General features: G+C 31.6%; 1 protein-coding gene across 2 annotated transcripts in view; it reads right to left on the reverse strand.

The window, feature by feature from the left end:
• LOC146998237 (cyclin-dependent kinases regulatory subunit-like) overlaps positions 1 to 13067 on the reverse strand; it is a 34529-nt gene that overhangs the window by 16215 nt on the left and 5247 nt on the right. For both annotated transcript variants that reach the window (XM_085813734.1, XM_085813733.1), the window contains exon 3: positions 10574 to 10701. In XM_085813734.1, coding sequence (XP_085669860.1) covers positions 10574 to 10701 — 128 coding nt within the window. The remainder of the gene's footprint in view (positions 1 to 10573; positions 10702 to 13067) is intronic.

Raw genomic sequence — 13067 nt, forward strand, 5'->3', positions numbered from 1 at the left:
GAACTGTTTTGTAAATTGTGCTTTAAGCATTATACCTTTTTTTATTTTTCCATATTCAAAATATTAAATATTGTATAATAAGTGGCCAAAATGGAACTTCATAATGCAACAGAGAAAGATAAAAATGTTTTATTTTAATGTTATTTTTTAAGTACAACTTCAATATATTACCTTTATTTTAATGAAACTTATCAGTGTTAGTGTTTTAAAAAAAAATCGTCGAAAAATTTTCAGATCTCGGAATTAAAAATTTTCTATAGAAAATTATCTCAAAATTGCCAAATTTAGAACCTTTTAATAAAAGAATTCACATCCCCAAAAGCAAAAGTTGTTTTAGAGCTCTTCATTAGAAAAAATGAAATAATTTCAAAATGCTTCTTGTTTCACTTCTTGCTCAGAAACTCGAGAATCCCACCATTCATATTAGAAATAGAAACAACTTATAACACATGAATCATTCAAAAGATAATCATATTCATCACTGAATTGCTAAACTACCCCTCTAAAATGCTAATTCACACCGAAAATGGCAATCGTAAAAACAGACAGAAATTTCAGATGATTAAAATTAAGGACCTACCGATTTTGGATGAAATTAAGAACTCTTAAGAACCGTACGAACCCTGTAGAGACGCTCTGTCTTCCAAGATCCCAGTGATTCAATTTGAGGTCATATTATCCAAACATTGTCTATGGGATATTACACTACAACAGTAAATCAGTGTAATGTAAACGTGCATTGGACAATAGCTTCCATTCAAATTCAAATATTTATTACCTTTGTGCTTTCTCATATGCTCATAGAATGCTATGCTACACATATATACAAGCCATACTGCACAGAACCGTAGGCAATCACCCGATTGGTCTTATGGCTGTTTTTGACATATCATTCTGGTGTTATGTTAATCTCACTAATTTGCTTTTTGCAAATCAGTATAAGAAGTACAGTCAAAAGTCGTTAATTCGGACACCCATAATCCGGACCTCAAAACTACAAACTTTCTGCGCATGCGTCGCATTCACGCATGCGCACAGGCGTTTACGAGAGCGCGTAAGACCTTTACGACTGCTAATATGTTTGTGCGCATGCGCATTTAATGTGTAACGGAGGTATAAGCTGAGCTAAAATTATCTAATTCAGTTAATGTTGCAGATTGCGTTGTTCCTTAATCTTCGAATTAGATCCGGCTTATTATTTTTTGCAGACTGTTAGAGCAATTTCATAAAAGTAAGCTTGAACTTTCGATTATGTCAAATAGAATTTCCGATATATATTTACTAATATGTAATTTGTATCTACAAAGTGAAAGTATGTTTTGAAATCCGAAATCTGTTTATCAATTTCACGCCGCGGATTGGAAGTTGATCTGTCAGCACTATCCTTATCTTCAGGGCAGATGTTTTTATTTTATTTGGCTTATAATTCCTTACTAAGTGTAGTATTTTATCTCGATGTACTCCGTCTTTGATATGATTTAAATCAAGTTCCTCGTGATTATAATTCGCTTCCGATAGTGAAGAACGTGACCCAGCGGTTATTGAAAACGAAAACATTTCGATTGACAAGTAAGTCGGTGTTCTCGGCACAGCAATTACGGGACTTGAACAGCGGAACTTTGTAATCGAACAAGAAATTATGTTTGTTTATAGAATTAAAGAGAAAGTATTATCACAGGAAACGAAGCAACTTAAACAACTTACATTGAAAGAAATGTTTAATAAAGTAAACAAATAAATATTAAGGTTTTTTTTTTTTTTTTTTTTTTTTTTTTTGTAAATTTTGATACCCTTTAGATCATAATTGTTCTTTATTTCATAAATTACGGTTTCATATTTTTAATTTTATAATTTCTGCATGCCATCTTACCAGATTTAAACTGATGATCTATAATCCGGAAAAATCGATAATCCGGAATCGCCGAAGTCCCGACGAGTCCGGATTAACGACTTTTGACTGTATAAGTATTGAATTTTGTTGCGTGTTCTAGTTGATGTTAAAAGTTTGATGTATGACCATTTAATGCATCAAACTGACACTTTTTTTTTTTTTTTTCTGTTTTGCATCTCTTATCCACTTATTCTGTTGCATTTTTTGGTATTTCCTAATTATCAGCATCTCCTCCAAAAAGTATTTATGAGGTAATGCTGTATATTGCAAAATAGCAAGGCATGACTGTCACAGTGTATTTATTTGGCAACCCAGGTATGCATGCAAATGTAACAGGATGAGTGCAAGTTATTATTGTTTGTTTCTGTTGCATTTACGATTGTCAGTAGTATTTGTTTTTTTTTTCATCGAGTGTAATTTTTTTCTTATAAAGAATCATAATGGAACTGTGGAGTTTGCAAGCTGCTGAAAAAGAAAGCTGTGCTTTTCTTCAGAAACATGGCATTTTGCCTAACAGTAGAAAATGTAAAAATTTGCATTTCATGACATTATACTTTGTAAACAGTCAAATTTTATGAATCAAAATTTGTGCTGTAGTGCTGAATTTATACAGTTCTAGGATTTTTTTCCCCCAGCAAAAATAGATCGTTGTACACATGGGAAAGCAACATTAAGTGCACTGACAAAAATGTATGTAATTTTCTGATTTTTTTTTTTTAAAGAAAAAACGCTGTACATGGAGAGAATGACATTGCATGCAAAGCTGAGTTCTACAGTTCTCGGATGTTTTTGAAAATAAAATTGATCACTGTGTACATGGGATGGACAGAACAAAAAAGTGTTAATATTTTATTATAGTATGTCTTGAGCTGTAGAGAATTGTGAAAGTAAAGTATTAGGAAAGGGTACCGTCAAATTTGCAGTAAAAGTAGGCAATTGAATAAATTGGATTGAGTTAGATAATGTCTTACATAATCCAAATCTAAGAAGAAATTTACTATCGGGAGCAAAGTTAGAAAAGGCAGGTGCTCATTTTGTGATTTCAAAACAGAAAATGTGGATATATTTTAATAATCGGGATAGATTATGCTACGCTAAATGATATGAAGGACTTCATCATGCATTTAGATATGCAACAAATAAAAAGGAGGCTGGTTATGGTACAGAAATTGGAAAGCTAAATAAAGTAGATGATGCGATGCTATGGCATCGGAGATTTAGCCACGTAAATTTTGATTATATTAAGAAAACTAGTAAGAATCAAAGCGTGAAAGGGTTACCAGAAATTGAAAAACCAATGGAGAGGTGTGAACCATGTATTATTGCTAAATCTAGTAGAATAACTTTTAAAACTGTTCCGAAGAGATTGGATAAACCATTGCAGTTGGTTTATTTAGAAAATATATATGACCCAACCAGAGGGATTTATCAAAGAGGAAAATAAAGTGTGTTTACTACACAAGGCCATTTATGGTCTACATCAAAGCGGCCGTGAATGGTTTTGTGAATTTGAAAGTACTTAAGAAAATCTAATTTTAAGAAAATACAATGGTGTAATTGTGTTTATAAGGGTTCAATTGTAATTCTCTTGTTATATGTAGAAGATATTATGATTTTTAGTAAAGATCAATATAGTATAGATAAAGTAATTTCACAGCTGAGTAAGTTTTTTGATCTTAAAGTATTAGGCAAAACTAAAACGTTACTTGGAATTGAATTCTTAGAGAATGAGAATGGGGTTTTATACATCAGCAAAAATATATCGAACAAATTTTTGAAAAATTTAAACATTTCCAGATACTTCACTTCCCATAGCTAAAGGCACTATTCTTACAAAATTAGATTGTCCATCTACAAGTGCAGAAATGCATACATTACCCTTTAGAAATCTGTTAGGATGTTTAGTTTTTGTAGCTAACAGGACAAGGCCCGATATTACATGTGCAGTGAATATCTTATCACAATTTCAGGAGAATCCTGGAGTTAGGCATTGGGAAGCATTGTTGAAATTGCTTGGTTATCTCAATAGTACTAAATTATATAAGTTAAACTTATCGAAGATTAAACATCTAAATTTATATTGTTATTCAGATGCTGATTATGCAAGTAATAGAGATGACCGCGTGTCAATGGGAGGATTTATATTATATTTAGATGAAGTACTGGTAATCTGGAAAACTGTTAAACAAAAATGTGTAAGTTTATCAACCATGGAAGCGGAGTATATCGCCTTATCGGAGGCAGCGAAGGAATTAATGTGGACGAAAAATGTCTTACAAGATGAAATTTTAAAGTTTAATTTAAGAGAATGTAAACTATTTTGTGATAACAAGTCTGCCATTGATTTTTCTAAATCGCCGAACTAAGCATATAGACATAAAATATCACTTTGTTAGAAGACTAGTAAATGATGGAGTGTTTGACCTTGAATTTATCACCAGTAAATTAAATATTGCGGACTTATTTACAAAAGCAGCGACTGCTGTTAATTTAAGAAAGTTTTGTTTAGATGTTTTCAGTGTTTCGTATAATAAAATGAACTTCTGTAATTCTGTGTAAGTGTTGTTTTTGTCTTTGCATGAGGAAAAGAGGGCCGTTTGTTGGCTTTAGTTTTCCACATACAAATTTTGATCGGAGGTAAGCTAACGTGGTTTCCGCCGATTGGCCGATGACATCAAGATCGGCGGGTTGGCTGAGTATTATATATATGTACGCCGATATCGGCGAATGTATTGTTCTCTTGGTATTATGAGTTAGCATTATGCTAGTTTTCTTTCACTCAATGATGTTAAATGTAAAGGCTACAGTGTTAGCTTATTTTATTTTATTTTATTTATGGAATAAAGCATGAATTTTATTTAGATTAGTCTTAGCTTTATTTAAGGGAAGCAAAATATGCTTTGCTTTTATCATCACCACTGCCAACAGTAAGGAATTATAAGCCGAATAAAATAAAATATATATATCTGCCCTGAAGATAAGGACAGTGCTGAGAGATCAACTTCCAGTTCATTGCGCGCCGCGTCGTTTCTCCCCTTCCCCACAGAGCAGCGTGAAATTGATAAACATATTTCAAGATGGTTTGAGAATCAAAAGATATGCCTTTATCCATTTTTTGCAGCAATTTCACGTTTTGTTTGATGGACATCGAAACATGCTTTCGCTTTGTAGATCCTTTGGTAGCTGCAGAATCGGAAATTCTTTTTGACATAATCGAAAGTTCACACTTACTTTTATAAAACTGCTCTAACACTCTGCAAAAAATAATAAGCAGGATTCAATTAGAATATAAAGGAACAACGCAATCTGCAACATTAACTGAAATAGATAATTAGATAATTTCAGCTTAGCTTATACTGTCCGTTATACATTAAATACGCATGCATAAAGGTATTATGCACATGCGTGAACGCATGCGCAGAAGGTTTGTAGCTTTGAGGTCCGGATTATAGATCATTCTGGATTAAAGACTTTTGACTGTAGTGATATTTTTCTTTCATTGGTACAGCATTTTTCTTTTCGCAGCGTTTGACATATAGTTCAGACCTTTTCTTAATATTTAAGCCAGTTTAAGTATTGTCATCTTGGCTTATGAGCTCTAGTGTAGTGACTAGTCTAGCCTGGATGTTTTATAACATTTGTTTCATCTACTTTATTGCTTGTAACAATGGAAAAATCATGTCAGTCTTTTCGAAAATAATATGTAAAGCATGGAGGTAGGAAGTAAGATGGAGTGGCCCTAAACAGGTTTCTCCCGTACCCTGCTCTGAAGCACTGGCGATCCCTACGTGGTGACCAAAACATTGGGTCATTTACCATTAAGTTCAATGGGTTTTGACGCGATTGGATGTAAATATTTTGTAATTACGTCGTAAATATACATATAAATGTATATATTTTCTTTTTCTACAACACTTCAGAGTCCTAAATATATGAAAACAACATATTTTTAAACAACATTTCATTCTGAATGGAATTAAATGCTATACTTTTCGCAGAACAGTTTTCTCAGAATGGTTTAATTTGAATGAAATATTTTCACAAGTTTTCGTTAATTATATTAGAAAAAAAATTTAAGGTAATTCAATTTTATTCAGTTAGGGTACAAAAATTAAGATCAAAGTTTATTGTATTATTAATATTAAAATTATGCATTATTTCTTTTCTATTTATAAAGCTTCTTCCTAAAATACTTTCTTAAATATGACATGATTTTTTGGCTTCTGAGGCATCTTTTAAATTGAAAAATACAAGTCAATTTATAATTAATGCTCTATTTGGTTCATTTTAAATTAGAGAATTATTAGAAATTAGCGAAATACTTTAAATAGTACTTAACTTTCTCTGAACATTTCTGAAAGAGAATAAAATAACTATTTTTTTTAAGTATTATTAAAACTTGTAACCGAGTTATTATAAAATGTAAGGGGAATAATTCTTTTAATTATACTTATCAGATTTTTTTACCATTAATTTCAACAATACATATTCCAAAACTCTTTATTACTTTCTTAAGTGCGCATCTCATAGCATTTGCTTTACAATGCCTCCAGTACAAACAATTCTTGCTTAAATAGTTTTATAATGTATTTGTGAACAGGATTTCAATTTATGTTTACAATTCAATATTAATGTTATTATATATTTAGATAACATTTATAATCATTATAAATTAGATACATTTAATAATTAGATTTCTTCACAGTTGTTTATAAATGAATAAATTCTTCATTTCAAATACATTTATAAATAATTTAATGAATATTTATGTATTTTGTTAAAGGCAGATACATGCTTTTTGCAAGCACACGCATAAATACCCATACATATTTCATACTTTTCATTTCCGGCATGTGCAAATCTTTAATTTCTGTGCATTCACTATATTTTATTTTTAATTAACCCAAATAAGTAAGCCCAAAGGGATTATTTTTCAGATATATAAAATTTAAATGATGAGTTTAAAATGAGCAGCAGTAAATCCCCTCCTCTAAAAAATTTTAAAAGGTACATGTTACAATAATATATGGATGTGAAAAAATTTATTTTATTTAAAACATTTTGGCGTTTGAAACATAAAATAAAAGTAGCGAATACTCTATCAAGGGTATCGAAAGACATATACAATTTTAAAGGTACCGAAAGGTATTTTTCATTCTTTAAGCATAACATTTTTGTTAAAATTTATATTTTTGTAGTTTAACAGCTTAGAATTTTATAAAACAAATTCATAATCAAAATCGCTGTTGTTAGTTATCAAAAAAGAACCAAGATGTGATTTTTGCGTAAATGTCACTAAACTATACAAATTCATACTTGCCAACCTATGACACTCAAAAATCAGGAGATTTTTCACAATGTTAAAAAGACTTTTTAAATGATAAAAATATAGTTTTTAATAATGAATTAACTTTAAATAGTTAATATTTATTAAATGCAAGCAAATAAAATTTAAATAATTTAATAATTATTAAATGGAAGCAACACAAAAATGCCTTACATATAAAGAACATTTTTATATTACTTGCATCATAAAAAAAAAAAAAAAAAAAAAAAAAGGACACTTTAATCAGTTTTTGTACAAATGGCTTTTGTACAAAAGACACTTTAATCAGTTTTTGAACAGTGGCAAATTTTGCTTTCGTTAAGAAAGAAACTTGATAATTTTGTTCATAGCAATTGCCACGTAGGCCTGCTTTCGCTAATAAAAGTTTTTCTAATGTGTCATCACTAATATTAGATCTAAATTTAGTCCTCGTTTTCGCAACAACACTGAAAATCCTCTCACACTCTGCATTACTATGGGGAGCTGTCAAGATGGCCAACATAATTCTAGACAGTTCACTATATTTTAAAATTTCATCAGCTCCTTTCAGTTTTCCAATTAAACTCCACTAGGTGTCAATCCTAGCTGATTTTATAACTTTATCCAAGTTTTCTAATTGTAATCTGCAAAATTACAACTGCAATATTATCAGTGGCAACATCAATATCATCATGTTCCATGACTAAATGAAGTAACACAGGAAATCTGTTCAAAAATTTTTTGTTCATATAACGAAGTATTAAGCCAAGTTCCATAAAAATCGTGAGAAATTTTAAGAATAAGAAAACGTCGGGAGAAATATATTGTAAATCGGGTTGGCGGGAGAGTGGTCGAAAATCAGGAGTCTCCCACCTAAATCAGGAGAGTTGGCAACTCTGCAAATTGCTATTATCCATCACATTATGGATATTTCTTTCATACGAAAGTGTGCCCTTTTCGATTTGTATGGAACTGTCGTGTGTCGAAATACTATCAGGACACTGTCAAGCGAGCTTCTGAATGAAAACAAAGAACACCACATCTGGTGACCGAAGCTTCGAAGCAGTGCTTCACTTCTACTGCCAGTTGGCCACTCCTTCCTTTCTTACCTCCATGATGTAAAGGAATGTCATCTTAGATCTGTAGTGTTATTTGTGGGGCATCTTCTTTTTATTTCTTTAATACAACCTCTTAAGAAAATATTTACTTGAGTTGACTATGTATATTATAAAATGCCTTCATGGCAGCCTCTCTCTTTCTCTCTCATCCAAAATAATTTTTTGATTGACCTTCTGATGAAATTTGCATATTAAATGGACAAATGTTTTTTGCAGGTATTAAGTTTCCATCTCTATTCCTGTATGCCAAATCTTTTGTTCTCTTATGCTTTTGTAAATTTCAGGCCCAGTTGTCAGGATTACAACTTCTTTTTTCCTCCTGAATGTGTTTGTTGTAATAGTTTTACTGTTGCAATCCGGAGAAAAATACTACTGTTTTCTTGAGCCAGACTTTCTGTTAATAAATCACATCGAAGAACCATCGGATGATTTACTGTTTTACATATCCAAATTGCTATTAGTCTCATTCATCTCATTATGCTACAATATTTATTTTCTTAAAAATAACTATCTAATTTAAATAATTCTTTATAATAATTAATCATAACACTTAATTCCGCAACAGTTAAACTGTGACCGATTAATTTATTTTGCTTTAATTGTGATAAAATGGCACTAAATTTATCATTTTCATTCTGCATGTGCTACTGAATTTGAGTTGGATTGTTGCAAAAACTCACATTACGGTACGGAATTAATCGAAATGGCTTCTGAAATAATTTATTATTCAATGGGGGAAAAAAAAAAAAAAAAAAAAAAAAAAAAAAAGTCATCTAATGGTGCTAATCTTTATTATTTGAGAAATGTATTATAAATTGAAAAAGCTATGATTGAACCTGAGTGCTTTAATATTTAAATTTAAGATATTTAAAAACGTGGAGTTAATCGATTTGGGCAGCAAATAGCTCAAATGTAAATACTAATCAAAATAACATGCGCTTCAGTATACTTAACACCTGATTATCTATGCTAATTAACATACCTCCTCCCAAAAAATGTCTTGCATAGTGAAGAAAATAAACTTTTATAGGTTTTAAAATGTTTTAAAGTTTTACATGCTATTATAAGAATGAAAGTTACATAGACTTTTTTGCTTGAAAGGGCTATTAATCTCAAACCTAAATTTTTCATCAAATCACTTTTCAAATAAAGAGATGTCATGACACCAGTTAACTGAAGAGGAAAAGCTTTTCTCGCATGAAAAATGTTAAAGAAAGTTATGTGCACACAGCGAATGGGACGACAAAGAATTATGGTCTAAAAAGTTCAGCCATTAAAGAAGAACAACCTCCCAGAATTTAAATTTTTGCATTCTTCATTTTTTGCTGAAAAGCCACATATCTGAAGAAATGCAATGATTCCTGTTTCATCAGTTGGCAAGCTTCACAGTGCAGTTACGATTCATTGTGATAGAGACAAATATACTCAATGCAAAAAGAACTAGTAATCATAAATATAGCAGTTGAATTTCAGAAGTGCAAATCCATGAGTACTCAAACTGTTATACACATAATCAGAATGCCTCATAAATCCTTTTGGGAACAGTGCATTGCCTTATCAACGTTTTTTGTAACTTTTCAGTGTTGATGCAGATAATCAGAATGTCCCTTGAGACTTTAGTGTTTTTTTAAGTTAAAACAGATCGATGTGTACATGGACACAGAGTTTGTGCAATTCTTTGGTTTTGTGTAGTGGCCATCTTGAAATTGTGCCTTCCTGACGTCAAAAAAGAATCACTCCCCCCAAAAAAGGGGGGGCACCCAATTGTAAACTTTTACCTACCTTGATTTCTTTAGCATTTACTTTGATCATGACAAAATCTTTTTTCATAGCCCTTATTATTGCAGCTATACTTTTTTCATTTATGTTTTGAAGATCCTGAATGCTAGAAATGATTTCAGTAAGGCCAGATTCGATTGTCTCTTCAAATAGCAAAACCTTCTTTCTTTTTGATATAAGGGATAAGTTTTTGTATGATATGAATAAATGTTTAGCTTCCATATTCCTTCCAGACCTTAGCAGCAAGGTCCACTATACAAAAAAATCCTAAGTTTTTTCCAAAAATTCTCAAGTTTTACTTTTTGGAGTACCAGTCTTGGAAAATTACCATTATCTATTAAGAAATTCCTGACATATTTATTTTGTTGCATATAAAAGTTTAAAACTATTGTACCTGTATTATTTTTTAATTATTATGGTATTATTAGAATGTTCACATACGGAAATACAATTGCAAAAAAAATTTTTTAACTAATATACCTGGAGTGTGAACCATATAATGTATCCAATTAAGCGACTGCTGAACACCAATATTTCTCCATTCTGTTTCTGTCATTAAATGATTCCTCGGGACAAGTTCAGCAATGTCAGGAGGAAGCATGACATGTCTAGAACGATACAAATAAAAATTTTAAGACTTCCTAAAAATACTGGATAATTTTCCATTAGGAATTAATTTAGTCTTTCCAACTTCAAAAAGACTTTATTTGCTTAAACTGTAAAAAGTTGCCTAATGTTATTCTGAAGATTTTCACATCGTTTATAATTGTATCATTTTGTTTTTTTTGCTAGTAATCCAAGCACTTCAGTACATGCATAAAGAACTTTAAAATACATAGATATGGCAATGATTTAATACATACAATACAAAAAGTGAGACATATATATTTTAGTGCTAGTGTCATCCATGCTCTTTTATTTAATCAATAGATGATGAAGAAAATCTTTACTTCTTTAAATGATCAAAGGTCACGCATTTTTTTAGTTATAAAAACTTTACATTTGCACCTATCAAAATCATTAGTCACGCTTTGGAATCTTTGACAATACTAGTGACACATTAAATAAACATAGCCAAGGTTGGATCTTCTCTATTTACTTTTATGTTAATGTATAAGGTATTTCTCCCACTTCCCTAGCGTGCCTTCGTGGTGTAAAGGTAGCATGCTGGGTCGGTATTCCAGAGGTCCGTGGTTCGATTCCCGGCAAAGGCAGTTGCATATTTTTCATCTTTTCTGCTTCCAATTAACCTAATGACTGTAGAAGTGGTGCCCGAACTAAAAGGGTTGTGGATGATGATTCTCCACAACCAGGATTTGGTGACTAGGTCCCCTAAAACCTCAGTCACCCTTTAAAAAGGGGAGTATATAAGGTATTTCTCCCACTTCCCTAGCGTGCCTTCATGGTGTAATGGTAGCACGCTGGGCCGATATTCCAGAGCCCGTGGTTTGATTCCCGGCGAAGGCGGTTGCATATTTTTCATCTTTTCTGCTTCCAATTAACCTAATGACTCTACAAGTGACACACGAACTAAAAGGGTTGTGGATGACGATTCTCCACAACCAGGATTTGGCGACTAGGTCCCCTAAAACCCTAGTCACCCTTCAAAAAGGGGCGTACATAAGGTATTTCTCCCACTTTCCTAGCGTCCTTCGTGGTGCAGTGGTTCTGCACGCTGGGCCGGAATTCCAGAGGTCCATGGCTTGATTTCCGGCGAGGGCGTTTACTATTTTTCATCTTTCCTGGTTAAAAAAAACTAATGCCACTACAAAAGTACTTCAACATCAAGAGATGCTTGAGTACATTACTAGCAACTTATAGAATTAGTTACTAAATATGTAACATGAATCGCTTATATTGAAATCAAAATTCGCCATGATTAGACAACTCCACAAAATCACATTTATCAATAATCAATAAATAATAAATATGCTCTACAACACAATTCAAATTATTGCACAGTTACCTTTTACTAATAATTATACACTTCTCAAAATTGCACTGATCTCTTTAAGTTACCAGTTTGAGTTTTCACGAGACAGGAGCAAACGTTACCATTTCTGCCAGGATAAGTTTCTATTATCTATTTTCCACAAATTCCTAAAGAAGCAGTCACCATTTACAAAAACAACATTACCAACTCTAAACTGACCAGACACTTTAGTACTAAACATAAATTTATGGACATTAAAGAAAGCAAGTAATGCTTTTTCTAATGATTCCAAAACGATTTAACATGGTTTGCTGATATTTATACCTTTTGATTAGGGACTACTAGACCAAATCAGGTCTTCTCTGGATACTCCTGCCAATAGTAGAAAGTAAATGCTTATCAGTCAAGGGCTGATCTTTGGAATATGGTAACTGGTAGTTTGGCGACATTTTGGAGGCGATAAAGGTTACTACCTAGGACTTTGGTAATAATGTGAGAAGTACCGGAAGTACTCAGTTCCGATTATGCATTATTTTGTGTGAGGGAAATGAGAGATCATGAGATATGTCATGTGACATTAATGGACGAATTACAGTTCTTTAATCGGAAAAGGGGGGAAATCTGGAAATTTTGTATTTAGCTTTATTCTGTGTTGTGTGAAACAATGTTGGTTAATTTTTGGATTCCATGGCCCTAACTAAAGTGAATTCGGAATGGCTATTTAGGCATCGTGATAAAGAGAATTTTGCTTTTTATTTAGTGGAGGAAATATGGAGGAAAAATTCGCAGATTAGGTAAGTTAGTATTTTTAATTATTTGAGGATATTATTTTTATGCATTGTTCTAAATGTAAGGAGTAAATAAAGTAATATCGTATTATTGGAAAATTGTTATTAGCAATGATTTAGTTTAAAGTAATTAGGATTGTAAGCTAATTTTTATTAATTTAATGTATGTGCTTATTTATATTTTAAGTAGTGTTTTTAAATTTAATTAAATGATAGTTATTTTGTGAATTATATGTTTGTAGGAATTTGGTAT

This window comes from Stegodyphus dumicola, chromosome 3 (assembly GCF_044657685.1).
Source record: "Stegodyphus dumicola isolate Sdum_Otavi_A_Nest chromosome 3, ASM4465768v1".
In the NCBI taxonomy this organism is placed as follows: Eukaryota; Metazoa; Arthropoda; class Arachnida; order Araneae; family Eresidae; genus Stegodyphus; species Stegodyphus dumicola.